Below are 20,366 nucleotides of genomic sequence, written 5' to 3'. Positions count from 1 at the left end.
AGAGGGGGGGGGGCATTTACCTTTTCACAGAAGAAGTTTATGACTTAAAAATATTAAGTAGCAATTTAGAAATGTTGTTCTATGTTGACTGTGGTTCTCTTTTTTGTAATATTATATTTTGTCCAACGAGACGGTGGCACTGACCAGAAAGCAAGAGACAGAGCTGGAGGTGGCAGAGTTAAAGATGCTAAGATTTGCATTGGGTGTGACGAGGATGGACAGGATTAGAAATGAGGACATCAGAGGGTCAGCTTAGGTGGGACGGTTGGGAGACAAAGTCAGAGAGGTGAGATTACGTTGGTTTGGACATGTGCAGAGGAGAGATGAGGGGTATATTGGGAGAAGGGTAGTAAGGACAGAGCTGCCAGACAAGATAGATAGATCTTTATTAATCCCAAGGGGAAAGTCACATCCTCCAGCAGCAGCATACTGATAAAAACAATATTAAATATCAGAGTGATAACAATGCAGGTATAACAGACAATAACTTTGTATAATGTTAACGTTTACCCCCCGAGTCGCATAGTGTGGGGTCTCCTCAGTCTGTCAGTGGAGCAGGATGGTGACAGCAGTCTGTCTGTCGCTGAAGCTGCTCCTCTGTCTGGAGATGATCCTGTTCAGTCGATGCAGTGGATTCTCCATGACTGACAGGAGTCTGCTCAGCGCCCGTCGCTCTGCCACGGATGTCAAACTGTCCAGTTCCATGCCTACAATAGAGCCTGCCTTCCTCACCAGTTTGTCCAGGCGTGAGGCGTCCCTCTTCTTTATGCTGCCTCCCCAGCACACCACCGTGTAGAAGAGAGCGCTCGCCACAACCGTCTGATAGAACATCTGCAGCATTTTATTGCAGATGTTGAAGGACGCCAGCCTTCTAATGAAGTATAGTCAGCTCTGTCCTCTCTGCACAGAGCATCAGTATTGGCAGTCCAGTTTATCATCCAGCTGCACTCCCAGTATTTATAGATCTGCACCCTCAACCCAGTCACCTCTGATGATCACGGGGGCAATGAGGGGCCTGGGCCTCCTAAAATCCACCACCAGCTCCTTGGTTTTGCTGGTGTTCAGGTGTAGGTGGTTTGAGTCGCACCATTTAACAAAGTCCTTGATTAGGTTCCTATACTCCTCCTCCTGCTCACTTCTGATGCAGCCCACCATAGCAGTGTCTTCAGCGAACTTTTGCACGTGGCAGGACTCCGAGTTGTATTGGAAGTCCGATGTATGTTGGCTGAACAAGAGAAGAGGAAGGCCTAAGAGAAGGTTAATGGATGTGGTGAGAAAGGACATGCAGGTGATGGGTGTAACAGAGCAAGATGACGAGGACAGAAAGATATGGAAGGAGATGATCTGCTGTGGCAACACCTCAGGGGAGCAGCCAAAAGAAGAAGATATTTTGTCTAACTATTCGAAGCCATTCATTGTGACATTTTTTTATACAAATAGAGGATATTGAGGGGACAGTGCTTTTTCCCAGCACTTGTATCTGTTTTGCGCCAATTTCCTTGATAACAATAAACTCTTTTCAAAGAGAGTAGCTGGCAGTTTTACAGACTTTAAGAGTCTAAGAGCTTTTGCCTGCTCTTCTGACAGCGACTTTTGGTTAGCACTTTAGATTTTGTTATTTGTCCCCGCCTGGCTTTGACCCTCACTTGTGTACTGTTTGTGATTTTCTTTTTTTTTTTTTTTTCCTCTTTTTTTTGGATTCATTTCCTGGTACTGAGCTTTGCCTTCTTTCCATCCTGCCATTTCAAACAAGGCATTTGCCGTGGGTTGTCCCAGGTTCCCACTGACAGTCACTGCCAACGTCCATGACCTGCTCCGAGTCTTCTGAAGAGTATAATGAAGGCTGCAACTGAAAACGATTGGAAGCGTCGTGTAATTTGATCCGGACTGAAGTTTATTGGGCTCTGCCCTACAAGGCAGCTGCTTCAGAGTTGAGCCTGCATGCTTTGAAATGGCCTGCCCTTATGTACTGTAAGGCTCTGAGCGAGAGCTGTAAGGGTGCAAGTGAGGGGGGGGGCGTAGAGTAAATTAAGGCTTTTCTTGTTTTGTCTGGGGTGATGCCAAAGGGGAAGTCAGGCAGGCAGTCAGACTAGAAATCAAACAACAAAACCAAAAAGGGCACATCAGGTCGCGCCTCGCTTTTGCAAGCAAGGAGTCTGGAAACCAGCGAGTCCAATCAGAACTTTACATTCAGATTGTGATTCTTAACTGATCTTGTCCTTTGGAAAAATATAAAAAGCAGATAGGCAGAAATAAAGAAACACATACAAGACAAAGAATGGTGAGAAAATTGAACGCAACAAGATTACTTAAATCTTGCCCCTCGTGCTCAGCTGGGTCAGGGTGCGCTTTCTCATTTGCAAACCTGTTTGTGTACCTGAGGTGCTGGTCGTCCAGTATTTGAACATTTAGAATAATAGTGTTGAGAACCAGTATAGGAAGCTAATCAAGGACTTTGTTAAATGGTGCGACTCAAACCACCTACACCTGAACACCAGCAAGGCCAAGGAGCTGGCGGTGGATTTTAGGAGGCCCAGGCCCCTCATGGACCCCGTGATCATCAGACGTGACTGTGCAGAGGGTGCAGATCTATAAATACTGGGAGTGCAGCCTGGATGATAAACTGGACTGGACTGCCAATACTGATGATCTGTGCAAGAGAGGACAGAGCCGACTATACTTCATTAGAAGGCTGGCGTCCTTCAACATCTGTAATAAGATGCTGCAGATGTTCTATCAGACGGTTGTGGTGAGTGCCCTCTTCTACATGGTGGTGTGCTGGGGTGGCAGCATAAAGAAAAGGGACGCCTCACGCCTAGACAAACTGGTGAGGAAGGCAGGCTCTATTGTAGGACCGTTTGACATCCGTGGCAGAGCGATGGGCGCTGAGCAGACTCCTGTCAATCATGGAGAATCCACTGAACAGGATCATCTCCAGACAGAGGAGCAGCTTCAGCGACAGACTGCTGTCACCATCCTGCTCCACTGACAGACTGAGGAGACCCCCACACTATGCAACTCTTCAGTTCCACCGGGGGGTAAACGTTAACATTAAACAAAGTTGTTGTCTGTTATACCTGCATTGTTATCACTCTGATCTTTAATATTGTTTATTATCAGTAAGCTGCTGCTGGAGTAGGTGAATTTCCCCTTGGGGATTAATAAAGTATCTATCTATCTATCTATCTATCTATCTATTATATAGAGCCTTTCACATTATCTATCTATCTATATCTATCTATCTATCTGTCTATCTATCTATCTATTATATAGCGCCTTTCATGTCTATCTATCTATCTATCTATCATTATATAGTGCCTTTCATATCTATCTATCATTATATAGTGCCTTTCATATCTATCTATCTATCATTATATAGTGCCTTTCATATCTATCTATCTAGATACATCGATCAGGGGGTACTCGATTACCATCCTGGAGGTCTGCAGTGGTTGCAGGTTTTTGTTCCAATCAGTTAAAGTCAGATAGTTAGCAAAAATGACCCCTTTTGTTGGCTAACAACAACAAAAACAACATTTATTTCTATAGCACATTTTCATACAAATAATGTAGCTCAAAGTGCTTTTACATGATGAAGAAAAAGGAAAAAAAGACAAAGTAAGAATTAAAATAAGAGAACACTAATTAACATAGAATAAAAGTAAGGTTAGCAAAAATGACCCCTTTTGTTGGCTAACTAGAAAGATTACGATATGCAAACTTTCGAGGCAGCTCATCTCGCCTGAAGAAGAGGCCTGAGTTGCCTTGAAAGCTTGCGTATCCTTATCTTCCTAGTTACCCAATAAACAGGGTCATTTTTGCTAACCTTCTGACTTTATTCATAATGGCTAACACGGTACAACACCCTAGTGCAGGGGTCGCTAAGTCCGGTCCTGGAGGACCACCGTGGCTGCAGGTTTTCATTCCAACCCTTTTTTCTCATGAGTGTCCTGTTTGTGCTGCTAATTAACTTCTTGTGAATTCATTTATATTGACTTGCTATTTTAAGATTTGTTCCCCTGAATTTCTTCATCGTTCCTCTGAAATGCTTCGTTTCTTTCCTTAAATGGCACCCAAGCAGAAATGAAATGTGAAGTGAGGGAGCTGACAGAAGACCAACAAAGTCAGGGCCCCAAACTCCAACCAGTTGCTTAATGTGGCACTAAGTCTTCTTGTTCGTTAAACTCGTTCTTTAATTCCGTGGCTTGTTGCTGCTCTCATTGTGCAATAGCAGACATTTCTGAAATTGTTGATTTGCTGGTCAAATTGTTGAATTGCTGGTCAAATGTTTAGGGGACCTGAGCAGATTGACATTCCTGAGAGCTTCATCTTTCTTTATTTTCAGATATTGTATGATGGACGCCAGTTGTTTTGGCTCATTTTGTATCTCGTTATTGTTTGGCTGCTAACTAAGGAAAAAGAAACCAATGAAAGGGGTCTGAGTCTTCAAGAGCAGAACAATTAAAATTATTTCAAAAGAAGTGAATTAGCAGCAAAAACAATAATAATAATAATTCATCCATCCATCCATCCTCTTTCGCTTATCCGAGGTCGGGTCGCGGGGGCTGCAGCTTGAGCAGAGATTCCCAGACTTTCTTCTCCCCGGTCACTTCTTCCAGCTCTTCCGGGAGAATCCCAAGGCGTTCCCAGGCCAGCCGGGAGACATAGTCCCTCCAGCGTGTCCTGGGTCTTACCCGGGGCCTCCTCCCAGTTAGACGTGCCCAGAACACCTCAGCAGGGAGGCGTCCAGGAGGCATTCTGATCAGATGCCCAAGCCACCTCATCTGACTCCTCTCAATGCGGAGGAGCGGTGGCTCTACTCTGAGCTTCTCACCTTATCTTTAAGGGAAAGCCCAGACACTCTGCGGAGGAAACTTATTTCAGCCGCTTGTATTCGTGATCTCGTTCTTTTGGTCACTACCCACAGCTCATGACCAGAGGTGGTAATATATTTTATTTGTAGGCACCTTTCTATACACTCAAGGACACCGAACAGTAGACAAAACACAGATTATAACCAAAAGTTAAAATCCGAGAGAAAGGCGTCTTAAACAAATGAGTTGCAAGTTTAGATTTGAAAAGTGAGAATGATTCAGTATTTCTAAGCTCAGGTGGTAGCGAGTTCCAGAGCAACCGAATGCTGTGCCCTCCATGGTGGTAAGACGGGCGAAGGGGACAGTCAAGTGGATGGAGGAAGAGGATCTGAGGGTACCGGAGGGAATGTCAACCTGGAGGAGGTCAGACAGACATGGAGGTCGAGGTTGTGGAGAGCCTTAAAAGTTAGCAGGAGAATTTTGAATTGAATTCGGAACTGAACTGGAAGCCAATGAAGCTGCTGCATGATGGGAGTGATGTGGTGAATAGAGGGGGTTACAGTAATAATGGGGGCGGGCAGCTGAATTCTGGACCAGTTGAAGCTTATAAAGAGATTTGCGAGAAAGACCAAAGAAAAGGGAATTGCAATAATCGAGACGAGAAGTGACAAGGCTATGAACGAGGAGAGCAGTGGTGTGGGGCGAATACGATTAAAGTGACGCAAGTGGAAATAAGAAGACCGGGAGATGTTACTGATGTGGGACTGAAAGGATAAAGTACTGTCAAGGATGACACCTGTGGGGAAGGCGAGACAGAGGAGTGATCAATAACAAAGGAAAAATGATCAGTTTTGGAGAACCTCAGCTTTGTCACTTGTTATTTCATTGAAGAAAACCAGGATTTGATTTCTGCTCTGCAATCGGTAATAAACGAGGAGGGTGGAAAGGAAGCAGTAGGTTTGCTAGCGAGATAGAGCTGGGGGTCATCTGCATAACAGTGGATGCTAATTTTATATTTACGAAAGATATCACCGAGGGGAAGAAGGTAAATAATGAAAAGGTGGGGAGCCCACCTGAAGTGACAGCGGTGGGTTGGGATGGGAAAGTTTTGAGCTGAACAAAATGTCACTCATTAAGAAAAGGGTGAGAATGAAAACCTGCAGCCACTGTGGTCCCCCAGGACCGGAGCTGGCGCCCCCTGCCCTAGTTTTCCAATCAGTTGTAATTAGAAGTCAAGCCTAGTCAGTCGGTCATTGTCCGACCCGCGATATCCTAACTACAGGGTCACTTGGGTCTGCTGGAGCCAATCCCAGCCAGCACAGGGCGCAAGGCAGGAAGAAACCCCAGGCAGGGTGCCAGCCCACTGCAGGTCAAGCCTAGTAAGTAATGAAACTTGGTGTTTAATTACAATACCAGACAAATGTTTTAAAACACCTCAGTTTAATGTCTTGATGTGTCAAGAAATCGAGGCATAGAACAAATAAACAATGGCAAATTAAAAACGAAAAAATAGGGTCAAGGAATCATTAAGTGTACAAGATGTTATTCATCAAAGGTAGCCTGATGTAACAGCCAAACTGTGGTAACCCTTTTGATTCAGAATGCCAGTCACTCAACTCTACCTCCAGCAAAAGAGCCCTAAAGTAGTAAAATGCACAAAATTGTCTCCAGTGAGTCCTGGGATTTTGGAGCAGACCACTACTTCCATATTAGAACTGAGCGTAACGTAATTGTCTTAAGAAGATCCAGAGGATCAGAACTGAACCGCATGTCCGTTGCCACAAAGAAAACTGCTGCACTGTGTGCCCAGAATCTGAAAGCCCTGGCTGAAGCAGTTCAGGTTCGATTCTGAGGTTACCGGAGCAGCTGGCAGGATTGGTGTTTGGGGAGGACACCATCCTCCACCTGAAGAAACCATTCTGTCGATGTTTTTTAGGAAAATCGGGAACTACTTGTCATATGACTAGCCGGTCACCAGAGAGTTTTGATTCTCTCTCTTTATAAGTTTCAGATATGTTTGTCATGAAAGGCTCAAAACATCCATCGATCCATCCATCCATTATCCAACCCGCTATATCCTAAATACAGGGTCACGGGGGTCTGCTGGAGCCAATCCCAGCTCACAAGGCAGGAAACAAACCCCGGGCAGGGCTCAAAACATGCTGGCGCAGTTAAAGGCGCACATCTCCTCTACCCAATTATGACCTTTGGGTTTGCAATATGACCGATCTCCTCAAGATTCTTGTGTGCGTCTCCCTGACACCTTTGCTTTCTTTCTTTCTTTCTTTCTCTCTCTTTTCTAGGGCCTGGAAGATTGGAGGTGGAATGGTCATCCTGGTAGTGTGTGCGATCAACATGTACTTTGTTGTAGTGTACGTGACCAGTCTGGCTAATGTTACGCTCTACGTGGTAGCTGCCCTCCTCTCTGTGGCATACCTGCTGTTTGTTGGCTATCTGGTGAGTAGCAGAGGGCTGATACCCACAAAGTGGCCTGACCTTGAAGCTTGGACTTCTGTCTCATGTCTGTCTCTCTCTCTCTCTCTGTCTAGGTGTGGCTGTGCCTGGTTGCATTGGGGGTCTCCTGCCTGGACATGGGGCACAGGGTAAGGGACAATCACATGGTGTTTACTGAGGAGCCGTCAGAGACGGACACTTGAGCCGAACGTTTGGGAAGAGGCGGCGATGCTAGTAGATGCCGTTTTCGGAGAACTCCAGTGCAGAAGGGTCTTCCGGACTTTTTGTTTGTTTCTTTTTTTTTTTTTTATAAACACTATGCGTCCGTTTCCTTGTGAGAAGCTGCTATGAGACACAAACTCCAGAAGCTTGCTGGCCACCCGTTCTGTCAGGGCTGTGCCCGGAGGTCCATTTTTGGGCATGTTACAGAGCTCCTCTGCGTGTCCATTCAGGTGGGCTAACCACCTCTTAAGTATAGACTAGATTCAGTGGGGTCAGTTTGCCACAGTGGTCACTCAGTTAAGAGCCATGGGACACACAGCCAGATGGCCGGCTGGGGTGGCCTTTGTGTCTCATTTTTATTGTTGGAGCAAACTGTGCAATATGTAAAGATGCCCAATAAAGTGTCTTGTGTCCACCCGGGCAGCACTTGAGGCTTTGTGTGTTCACTTCAGGAGAGAGATGTGGCCCCGGCGTATCGGTCAGCGGTGGGTTCAACGCATGGAATAAATGGTGTCTGCCTCGCACTGACCTTCTCCTCCTGTCCTCCCTGCCTGCCACACCATCTTGTTTGTCGTTTCTCTTGCTTGCCCACTCACTAACCTCCTGGTCACTGCTCTTTGACGTGCCCCCCTTGTCTTCTTCTTGAACGTGACTTTAACCTTATGAGTTTCTTCTCTGCTACATGTGATTCTCGCTGGCTGTCCCGCACTGTCTGTGTCACTGGTCTGTTCTCCCCGACCACCTTCGCCACATCTCTCACTGGACTTGTGTTCACGGGAGGCCAAGGATTGCCTGGACGCTTGATTTGGTTTTCATCAGCTGGTCATCACCCCATGGACACAGAATGTCAATTTGGGCCACCCAACAGATGACTTCCATGCTTGCGGCTGGACTCTCCTGGTATGCCACACTCCGGTGAGCACGCAGCTTGGTAAGTTGGCTACTGTGGGTGACAACCGGCCTTCTTTCCTTCCTTTAATGATCTTCTTTTTTTTGGTGTCTTGGACTGCAGTGCCCACTTGCCACCAATAACAGGGGCTGGGGCCTTTCTGATGCCCACTGTGGTAAGAAACCTCAAACTGAGCAAAAAAAAATCTCTTGGCAGTCAGGATGTCTGATGGGAATGTGAGGTGGTCAGCAGGGGTCATCTGAAAGATAGGGGTGATAGTTTTGGTGGGACCCTAATGCATGCATGCTTAATATTTAATTAATAGGCAGGAGGATTGGTCAGCATACTTGAGGGGACTGATGTCCAGCGCGTGGTTCTAATTTATTTCTTTTTCCACTTTTGCAGCACCCGTTGTGCCTCACTGGCCACTCCGACCTCCTCCTCCTCAACGATTTAGAGCCCAGCCCTGTTCTGGACAGATAGTGACCCTTGGTGCTCTCCTTCTGGATGTGTTTCTGTTGCTCACTGGGGGGCACAGTCTCAGGTGTAGACCCCCTTGTCCTGGCCAGTTGATATGGTGGTGGCACACTTCTCTCTCTCTCTCTCTCTGGTTTTCTTGTCCCCTTGCCATGCCCATTTTCCTCTTTCCCATTACTGATCTCAGTTGGTTGACCATTGCTCGTTCCATAAATGTGCCAGCCAGTTTCTCTCAAGGGTCACACGTGGTCCAAATTAGTGGCTACAGTAGGCATTTGACTTGGCCCAGGCAGTCCTTGGGACAAACGCTGCCTGGCTCAAGTGCCCATGAAGAGGAGTTGGTCACACAGTGCTGACGGTGTGGCCTGGACAACCTCGTTACCTGGAACAGTCCATCCTACGAGGTACGTCACTGGTCAGGGATGGCAGCCACCAAGGACTAGTCTGACATTGCAGACACGCCCTGCTCCAGCAGTGTGGCGATGGCCGACGTGAGAGGAGGGCCTGGACATTGTGCTGGGAGTGCAGGTTTCTTACAAGGTTGATTATTTTCTATGGAACGCCCTACCCGTGCCTGACGCTGATCCCTGTCCACCTAAAATTAAAAGGAAATCCTCGTGTACCTTCTGTGTGGTGTGGCTCAAGTAGGGTGCATGGTGCGAGGGGTTTATAATAAAGTGATGGCACCCAGGGAATGATGGGAAATGTTCCAATCCCAAGCTAAGGCTTCAGTCCAACTGAAGAACCCAGCTGCAAGGGAGGGGCAGCTGAATAATGCCAGCTCCTGGCCCAGAAACCCCCCTCTAACTGCTCCCCAGTACCCTTCTGCGGGACCTCCTCCCAGGACTGCCACTGAAAGGGTTTCAGGAGTGGGCATCTGGTACATCTTCTCTATTGGGTGTTTGACTGGTGCGGTGGTCAGTTTTGGGGGTGTTTGTGGAAGACATTACTGCTAGGGGGCGCTATGTCTCATCTTCTTTAATAACCCTGATACCGACTGTGGGCAGTTTGTGCCTTGGTCTTTAGGGACTGTGAAGTTGAGAGAAAGCCTTACGGCGCTGTTCGCCATTTATTAGCCCCCTTCGTTCAATTGAATCTCCTGAAGCCCTCTGAATTTGGCCAAATTCGCCTTCCATTATTGCTTTCGCCGAAAGGCTGCTGTGATTGGAGGATCTCGGCAAGTGAGGATGAGAGTGTAGTGACAGATGAGACCAGCAGAGGGCACCACTTCAAGACCGTTAAGGAGACTTGAGCTTCCCTGACCTGTGGAGACCTCCTATGTAGACCCCCAACTGCGTGTGCCTCGCCTGCTCAGTGGGGCGCCCCCTTCATGCCTGAAATGCCAGTGCAGGCTGCCTGTTGCATTTTCTTCTTTTAATTTGTGACACTTTTTTTTTTTTAAGTTTCTCCTTTATGTACAGTGGTGGCCAAAGGTTTTGAGGATGACCTCAAGTGTGGGTGTTCACAAAATGTACTGCCTCAGTGTTTTTAGATCTTTGTGTCAGATGTTTCTATGGAATACTGAAGTAGAATTACAAGCAGTTCAGAAGTTTCAAAGACTTTTATTGACAACGAGCTGAAATACCCAGCATTGCCCGGGAGGAAATTAAAGTGTTTTTTTTTCTTTTTTTTTAATTGAGAAAAATATCCATCCATCCATTATCCAATCCGCTATATCCTAGCTACAGGGCCACGGGGGGGGGTCTGCTGGAGCCAATCCCAGCCAACACAGGGCGCAAGGCAGGAAACAAACCCCGGGCAGGGTGCCAGCCCACCGCAGGGCACACACTAGGGACAATTTAGGATCGCCAATGCACCTAACCTGTGTGTCTTAGGATTGCGGGAGGAAACCCACGCAGACACGGAGAGAACACGCAAACGCGGATCTCCTAACTGCACGGAAGCAGCGCTACCCACTGCGCCACCGTGCCGCCCTGAGAAAAATATAATTTAAAAAAAAAAAAAACTTTCAAAATAAATGAACAAACACTGAAGACTCACTAATGTGCTTGTCTTGCGGTCTTGTATGTATGTTATCATCCAGTTGACTCTGTTTAAAATCATTTCAAAAGCAACAGGCGGGTGCAGAAAGAGTGCTGGCAGTCACCTCCAGTTCGCCCTCTGGTGGTCACTCCGAGTGCAAACAAGACCGTAAGATCACTCCCACCCGACCCCGAAAGGGGTGGATTAGGGTTGATTTCACCCTACAGTATCAGTTTAGTCGACCAATGAGAAACATGCGTACCAAGATTCATGAAAATTGCTCCAGCCGTTCGGAAGTGATGTTGGAACAAACATACAAACTCACATTGACTTTTATAGGTGTAGGTGACATCACGTTTATGCACAGAGAGTTCATATCTGTAGTGTTGGCCCTTCTTTCTTTTTCAAGACCTCTGTGATTTGCCCTGGCAGGCTGTCAGTCAACTTCTGGGCCCAATCCTGACTGATGGCAGCCGCTCATTCTTGCAGAATCGATGCTTGGAGTTTCTCAGAATTGGTGGGTTTTTGTTTGTCCACCCGCCTCTTGCAAGGCCATCTTAACAGCATTATAGACCCCAACCCGGGCAAAGCAATGCACTAGAGCCCCCTACCTACACAACCATTCAACAAGTCACAACATCTATAGATTAGCATGGGACCACCTGGGCAACTGCTCAGTGTGCCCATGCATTAAGTCAGCCCTTGACCCCAAATTCTCAAATGGAGAGTTTCCTGGCTATGGACTCCAAATGTCGATGTTTTGTTCCCCAAGCCACTCAGTTCTCACTTTTGACTGACAATGACATGAAGTTGATGCACAGAGTGTCCATATCTGCAGTGTTGGCCCTTCTTTCTTTTTCAAGACCTCTGTGATTCACCCTGGCAGGCTGGCAATCAACTTGTGGGCCCAATCCTGACTAATGGCCGCCGCTCATCCTTGCAGAATCGGAATTGGTGGCTTTTTGTTTGTCCACCCGCTGCCTCTTGACCACAAGTTCTCAGTGGGGAGTTTCCTGTCCATGGACCCTAAATGTCGATGTTTTGTTCCCCCAAGCCACTCATTTGTCACTTGTGCCTTATGGCCTGGTGCTCCGTCATGTTGGTCACCAGACTGTTGTTGGATGGTTGGCAGAAGTTGCTCTCCGTTGATGTTTTGCTCCCATTCTTTACTCCTGGCTGTGTTCTGAGCCCTGCACTGCCTTGGCTGACATGACTGGTCTCAGGATGCTTTACTGTTGGCCTGACACAGCACTGATGGTAGCCCCGCTCACCTTCTCTTTATTCTGGATGCCCCAAACAATCAGAAAGGGGATTCATCAGAGACAATGACTTGACCCCAGCAGTCCAATCCCAGAATATCAGTCTGTCCCTGATGGCTTCTTTGCTGCCCTTCTTGATACCCACCAGGCCCACCTACACAAGTCTTCGCCTCACTCCCACCTGCCTGCTGCCATTCCTGAGCCAGCTCTACCCTGGTGGTGCCCACAGCTGAATGAACTTTACGAGACGCTCCTGGCGCCCTCTCTATTGTAACTCAATCAGAGTGACCTCCAGCTTTGTCCTCGTCACTCTCACCTGAGCTAAGGAGAGGATCACTGAAGTGACATCAGCAGGTCCTTTGGTGGCAGGGCTGACATGCAGTGGGCTTTTGGGATGAAGTTCATTTTCATGGCAGAGAGGGACTTTACAATTCATTGCAATTCATCTGATCGCTCGTCAGAACATTCCGGAGTCGATGCTAATTGCCGTCATAAACACGGAGGCAGCAAACTTGATGAAAATTCATATTTGTGTCATTCTCAAAACTTCATCCACCCATCCATTATCTAACCTGCTATATCCTAACACAGGGTCATGGGGGGTCTGCTGGAGCCAATCCCAGCCAGCACTGGGCGCAAAGCAAGAAGAAACCCCGGGCAGGGCGCCAGCCCACCACAGGGCACACACGTGGGACAATTTAGGATCACCAATGCACCTAACCTGCATGTCTTTGGACTGTGGGAGGAAACGGACGCAGATACGGGGAGGGAGGACCCGGGAAGCGAACCCAAGTCTCCTAACTGCGAGGCAGCAGCGCTACCCACTGCGCCACCGTGCCGCCCTTCTCAAAACTTGTGTATATTAAAAATAGCAGCAGCCCCAGCACTGCCTCCTGCTGGTCACCACTCTTAATATAAGCCAGTTCTGATGAGGTTCCTCGTGCCATCGCCCTCTGCTTTCTGTGTCTGAGCCTTTTCTCCATCCACACCCCTCTGGTCCCTCGTCAGAATATTCCGGAGTCGATGCTAATTGCCGTCATAAACACGGAGGCAGCAAACTTCCCATTTGTGTCATTCTCAAAACTTTTGGCCACGACTGTATTTAGGTGTGTTTTTATCCATAAGACTTCCTTCCATTGCTCCTTCGCAGATGGACGGGTCACTTGTATCATGTGGAAATTAATGTGAAAGGTGTGTAAAGGTCTTTGTGACAGTGGGCAGTGCAAAAGGCGCTATATAATATGTAGATTGTCCACAATGCTGCAATAAAAATCGTTACAGAGGTGCAATATAAAATATCTCTGCCGCCCTAATCATCCCCTGACTGTCTCTCTCACTCATTCACCGCCTCAAATTTCCACGAAAAAAGAAGACCCCACAATTGTCTCTGAAATAGTTTGAAACGGACAAAAGTCATCGGCACCCATCATCGTTTATTTACAATTTAACAACAATCAGACGTTGCTTTTCACTTTTGATTTAACAGAACACAAGCGATGGGACCCTTCACCTCCTGTGTGGTTGCCCCACCTTTAGAGCTTGCAGTCCCTGCACACAAGCGATTCCTGCAGCTCTTCTGCGTCCTCCTGCTCCAGCCGCGTCTTCTCCTGACTGCAGGTTTCACTTCTTTCCAACAGATGGGGTAGGATAGGATTCAAATCGGGGCCCCTAGAAGCCCACCTCAGAATAGTCCTGCTCTTCGCCATTCTTATCTCTAACAAGAAATCCTCAGACCGGCTGGCTGGCTTTGCACGACTTGGGTTCAAATTCTTCCTTTGGCCTTCATTTGCACATTCACCTCATTGCATTGGGGGTGTCCTTGCCCTCCTATTGATTGGCTTCTCTAAACTGGCCCAGTATGGCTCAGTGTTGCCGTGGCATCCAGTCTTGGCTTGGCACGCCTTGCACTTCAAGAGATGCCTGAGGTCTGGGCGGTTGGCTCTTCGGTGGAAAAGCAGCTTGGCTAAAGGGAATGATGGAGAGCAGCCATATCAGGGTTATAGCACTGAGGATCCCTGGGACCCCCCACCTTAGAAATGGTGCCCTCTCTACATATTAATAGAGGGAAGAATGAAAGATGCAATATGAAATTTAAAATTGTGTGATGATTACATTACTCTCTGTCCATCCATTAGTTGACCCTGTTTTATCTAATTTGAAGCTTTTTGCACTGAACCACATCATATGCCAGTAGCCTCATGAGCGAGATGAGATGCCAGTCCATCACCGAGCCAAGCAAACAGAATACTGAGGTTGGTAGGAGTGCTAATGTGTAACATAAAAACTCTGATGAGTATCCTACTCCACAGTAATGCCCTAAAGAGGTTTATGACTGCAGTCAGTGAAAGGCACTATAATAAAATGCCAACTGTGCAACCTTTGCAGACTTATTTCAAGATTATCTGTACTACACATCTATGAGGGTTTCAAATCTAAGTAATCAACGTAGACCTTGGTGTCACTGTTTGCAGTGCACCACATGTGCATTGGAATGTATTTGGTGATGCATGTAATAATCAGATATATTGCAATTGTCATTCCAACAGTGGACACATCACAAACATTTGTAGTCATAAAATGCATTTCATTTATCTTTCCAACAGATGGCGCACCTCAAATAGTTGTAGTAAAAAAAATGCATGCATTTGTCATTCCAGCAGATGGCGCATCACAAACATTGGTGGTAATTCAATGCATCACTTTATTCATTCCAACTGATGGTGCATCACAAATACTTGTAACAATAAAATGTGTTGCATTTGTCTTTCCAATGGATTTTTGGAGTAATAAAATGCACTGCACTTGTCAGTCCAACAGATTGTACATCAAAAACATTTGTAGTAAAGAAATGACAAGCGAACTGCATTTTAACAGAGGGCACATCAGAAATATTTGTAGTGATAAAATGCATTGCACTTGTCATTCCAACTGATGTCTAATCAGAAACATTTGTAGTAATAACATGCATTTCATTTGTCTTTCCAATAGATGGCACATCTCAAATATTTTTAGTAATAAAATCCATGCATTTTTCATTCCAGCAGATGGTGCATCACAAACATTTGTAATAATTCAAAGCATTACATTTCTCATTCCAACTGATGGTGCATCACAAATACTTGTAACAAATAAAATGTGTTGCATTTGTCTTTCCAATGGATTTTTGGAGTAATAGAATGCATTGTATTTGTCATTCCAACAGATGGCTCGTCACAAACATTTGTAGTAATGGAATGACAAGTGCATTGAATTTTAACAGAGGGCACATCAGAAATATTTGTAGTGATAAAATGCATTGCACTTCTCATTCCAACTGATGTCTAATCAGAAACATTTGTAGTAATAACATGCATTTCATTTGTCTTTCCAATAGATGGCACATCTCAAATATTTTTAGTAATAAAATCCATGCATTTGTCATTCCAACAGTGGGAACATCATCAGAAATATTTGTAGTTATAAAATGTAATGCACTTTAAACTGATGTTGCATTAACAAACATTTGTAGTAATAAAATGCATTGCACTTATCATTCCAACTGATGGTGCATCACAAACATTTGTAGTAATAAAATGCATTACATTTGTCATTCTAACAGTTTGGAGTGACAATTACAATGCATTTTATTACGACAATGCACGTGTCATTCCAACAGATACCACATCATAATTTTGATGAGCCACCTGTTGGAGTGGCAGTTTCTCAAACTGACAAAATTTAGGTTGGGGACAAACGTTTTTTCTAAAGATGAAATGTTCTGCACACTCATCCAGCTGTTCATTTTTAAATCTTCTTATCCAGGGCTGTGGTGAGTCAGTGCCCAAGGTGGGCACCCTTTGCCCATGGTTGGTATTTGATGGTGTTTTTGATGATACACCCTGGTGGCAGAAATTTCTGAGCGAGAGTCACCACTGTATCCCACAACAAGCCAGGTGGCACAGCGTGTGACATAGAGGACATTATACCTTTATTTTATATATGTCCATTCTGTCGTGAACAGCACTTTATACCATCTGACTGTCCCCACATGTTTTGTTTTTTTTTCTTTAAATGACACTGGGGAGTTGAACCGACAACTTTGTAGTTTACAGCCCAGACCACCAAGCCATTACACCTCGCGTCGAAGCTGCAGCTTTTCCCAAGGAGACAAACAGATGGGTGTCGTTCATAAAAGGCGGTGGGCTTTACTTACCCTCTGGTTTACAGCACATCCAGAAAGTATTCACAGCGCTTCATCACTTTTTCCACATTTTGTTATGTTACAGCCTTATTCCAAAATGGATTAAATTCATTTTTTTCCTCAGAATTCTACACACAACACCCCATAATGACAACGTGAAAAAGTTTACTTGAGATTTTTGAAAATTTATTAAAAATAAAAAAACTAAGAAATCCCATGTACAGAAGTATTCACAGCCTTTGCTCAATACTTTGTCGATGCCCCTTTGGCAGCAATTCCAGCCTCAAGTCTTTTTGAATATGATGCCACAAGCTTGGCACTCCTATCCTTGGCCAGTTTCGCCCATTCCTCTTTGCAGCACCTCTCAAGCTCCATCAGGTTGGATGGGAAGGCCGTGCACAGCCATTTTAAGATCTCTCCAGAGATGTTCAATCAGATTCAAGTCTGGGCCACTCAAGGACATTCACAGAGTTGTCCTGAAGCCACTCTTTGATATCTTGGCTGTGTGCTTAGGGTTGTTGTCCTGCTGAAAGATGAACCGCCGCCCAGTCTGAGGTCAAGAGCTCTGGAGCAGGTTTTCATCCAGGATGTCTCTGTACATTGCTGCAGTCATCTTTCTCTTTATCCTGACTAGTCTCCCCGTTCCATCCCTACATCATGATGCTGCCACCACCATGCTTCACTGTAGGGATGGTATTGGCCTGGTGATGAGCGGTGCCTGGTTTCCTCCAAACGTGACGCCTGGCATTCACACCAAAGAGTTCAATCTTTGTCTCATCAGACCAGAGAATTTTGTTTCTCATGGTCTGAGAGTCCTTCAGGTGCCTTTTGGCAAACTCCAGGTGGGCTGCCATGTGCCTTTTACTAAGGAGTGGCTTCAGTCTGGCCACTCTACCATACAGGCCTGATTGGTGGATTGCTGCAGAGATGGTTGTCCTTCTGGAAGGTTCTCCTCTCTCCACAGAGGACCTCTGGAGCTCTGACAGAGTGACCATCAGGTTCTTGGTCACCTCCCTGACTAAGGCCCTTCTCCCCGATCGCTCAGTTTAGATGGCCGGCCAGCTCTAGGAAGAGTCCTGGTGGTTTCAAACTTCTTCCACTTACAGATGATGGAGGCCACTGTGCTCATTGGGACCTTCAAAGCAGCAGAATTTTTCTGTAACCTTCCCCAGATTTGTGCCTCGAGACAATCCTGTCTCGGAGGTCTACAGACAATTCCTTTGACTTCATGCTTGGTTTGTGCTCTGACATGAACTGTCAACTGTGGGACCTTCTATAGACAGGTGTGTGCCTTTCCAAATCATGTCCAATCAACTGAATTTACCACAGGTGGACTCCAATGAAGCTGCAGAAACATCTCAAGGATGATCAGGGGAAACAGGAGGCACCTGAGCTCAATTTGGAGCTTCATGGCAAAGGCTGTGAATACTTATGTACATGTGCTTTCTCAATTTTTTCATTTTTAATAAATTTTCAAAAACCTCAAGTAAACTTTTTTCACGTTGTCATTATGGGGTGTTGTGTGTAGAATTCTGAGGAAAAAAATGAATTTAATCCATTTTGGAATAAGGCTGTAACATAACAAAATGTGGAAAAAGTGATGAAGCTGTGAATACTTTCCGGATGCACTGTATGTCAGCAATCGATCAGAGATTTTTTATAGCCCCCTGTCCACATAGCTCTATGTTTCACATTTTTTCCAGTAATAGTAAACACACAAAACCCTCAGCTCTGACCTTTAGCAACAGAAGGTGGACCTCCACGCCATCACCTAACATTGTCCATTCAGTTTAGTCCAGTCCAAGTCCAGATGGGTGCATCAATGCATTACGGGACCCCCTCACACTCACCCACACATGGCCAGATCTTTTTTTGGGTTCATCAATCAAACTGACTGGCAAACACCAAGAAATATTCAAAGACACATTGTGTGGTGTGGGGGCTTGATGGGGTCAGAAAGAGAAGAAAAACTCAAATTAGAGGCATGAGACCCCCCCAAACAAAGCCCCACCACCTGGTCTGGACCATTGGGTCATAAAGATGCCAGCGAGGGCAGCAGTCACAGAAAAGCCCCAGGAAAGCTGGATGGATCGGATGGTCAGAGAAGTTGGGACCCTCGACCTGGAGACATTCTGGAAAGGAGTGTTGTCCTCAGAGGTCAGGACAGGTCAGGTCCTCGTCTGGGACAGAGCTCATCCTGGTGACAAATTGGAAATTGTGCTGGCGTCCTGTTCTCTTCAATCTCTTGCATCACCAGTTACCGAGACCCCACAGTAGCCTGCCTTCCTAAGATGGCCCGTGTCTGGCATTCTGGTCAACAGCTGGAACCTCAGTGGACTGCAAGGAGTCATCCTGATGTTGTTCAGCCCTTGGAACGCCAGACTGACTTTGTGTCTTTGCTCTTAGCGTGGACATGGGAGTTTACCAATCCTGTCTGTCAAGAAGGGGTCTGATGGCTGCGACCACTTGTGTGGAGTCCCAAACCCTTAACTACAAAGACACAGTCCCAGGTTCAAATGGACTATTCCTATTTTGGCAAACACTTTTTCCCCAGGCTCTTCACAACGGTTGTCCTCTTGCTTTATTATTTCTTCATCTTGTTCTTCCTCCTTCTCCTCCACTCCTCTCAGGTTTCAAGATGGACCCTGGAGCACTTAACATTGCCACCAAGAAGTAGTTCTGGAGCCGATGGGACCTCCCTAGGTCAGGGTAGTGTTTTTGTTTTTTCCTGACAGCTACTCCTGGCAGCACCCAAAAGGGCCACTTATTGCTGCCTTGCGGGTGCACAGACGAGAGCTCCACCACAGGGATGCTGCCACCCAGTGCATAGGGGGAACACATGGATGGTAGTTCCTTACCCTGTCAGGATGCCAGCCTGCCTTGCCCTCTATGACATGTTTACCTCAGTATCCTGTAGGGGGCACTATAAGGAAGCTTTCTTAAGCCACTGCTGCTGCATGACTTTCAACCAAACAGATGTGTTGGCACACTGGGCATCCATTGAAGTCCATTTGGCATTGCCATTGAAGTCTGCTATGGGTTCAGCTTGTCCCCTTTTCCCATTTCTTGACGTGGGCACAAATTACACTGTTCATGGAGATACACCAGCACTCGATGGAAGTGCGCTTCATACTCACCAGTATGGTAAGAAGAGTCGTGCCCTCTCCTGTTTGTGGTTTTTTATGGATGAGATACAACGATGCAGCAGAGCCTCAGAGAGAATGCAGTCTGGTGACCTTATGGTGACCACGTCAACACAACCAGAGTGGCAAAGAGCACCAGGGCACCTGCACTGATGGTGGTGGTGAACAAGAGTTAAACCTTTTTAGGTGAATCTCTCTGTTGTTGCGCCCATCCTTATGCATGGCAGTGTGCTGAGGGCAGCGTTACCCTGCATTTATATGCAGCTGTCATTAGGGTTTTCATCAAGATTGGTGGGCTTACTCCAGCAGAAAGGATGAGGAGCTTGACAATGTACCCCTCTGGATCAGGAGGCACCATTATCAGAGCTGCCCCCTGGCACTCTCTATCGGTTGAGGACTCGGGGACACGCTGGCCGCTTTTCGATAACGCATCCCCGAGCACGCGCTCCCTTCTCACGCACAAGCGCATCGCTCCCACCGTCGCCCGTTCATTTCCATTGGATTTGTAGAGAAGAGCCAAGCAAAATGACACCTTTTATTGGCTAACTAAAACGATTACAATATGCAAGCTTGAAGGGACCTGAGTTTACTCGAAAGCTTGCATATTGTAATCTTTTTAGTTAGACAATAAAAGGTGTCATTTTGCTTGGCTCTTCTCTACATTCATAATGGCTAACACGGTACAACACCCTAGTACATTGGATTTGTAAAACGCGGGACGAGCGAGCGCGTGCGCGAGCCCTCTTCCGCGCGTTCCCAAGCGAAGCCGCCGCCGCCACCACCCCTGATACGCCCACTTCCTCAACAGCCAATCGGCGTCGTACGGCCGTTTCAAGGCGCCCCGGGGCTCGCGACACGACAAAAACAAATCGCCAAAAGTCGACAAGCTGTGGCGTTTGGGCCCCCGGGTGTCGCCGCTGGACCTTATCGGGTGAGAGGGGCACC

General features: G+C 46.5%; 1 protein-coding gene across 2 annotated transcripts in view; it reads left to right on the top strand.

Moving 5' to 3' along the window:
- The window catches only part of slc11a2 (solute carrier family 11 member 2), a 51,694-nt gene extending 42,216 nt beyond the window's left edge, over positions 1 to 9,478 (top strand). For both annotated transcript variants that reach the window (XM_039746640.1, XM_039746641.1), the window contains exons 15-17: positions 7,118 to 7,271; positions 7,364 to 7,417; positions 8,785 to 9,478. In XM_039746640.1, the coding sequence (XP_039602574.1) occupies positions 7,118 to 7,271; positions 7,364 to 7,417; positions 8,785 to 8,862 (286 nt within the window). In that variant the 3' untranslated portion in view covers positions 8,863 to 9,478. The remainder of the gene's footprint in view (positions 1 to 7,117; positions 7,272 to 7,363; positions 7,418 to 8,784) is intronic.
- The last annotated feature ends 10,888 nt before the right edge of the window (positions 9,479 to 20,366 follow it).

This window comes from Polypterus senegalus, chromosome 3 (genome assembly GCF_016835505.1).
Source record: "Polypterus senegalus isolate Bchr_013 chromosome 3, ASM1683550v1, whole genome shotgun sequence".
In the NCBI taxonomy this organism is placed as follows: domain Eukaryota; kingdom Metazoa; phylum Chordata; class Cladistia; order Polypteriformes; family Polypteridae; genus Polypterus; species Polypterus senegalus.
Note: the sequence above shows the minus strand (reverse complement) of the source record. Positions and strands in the feature narration are given on the sequence as shown.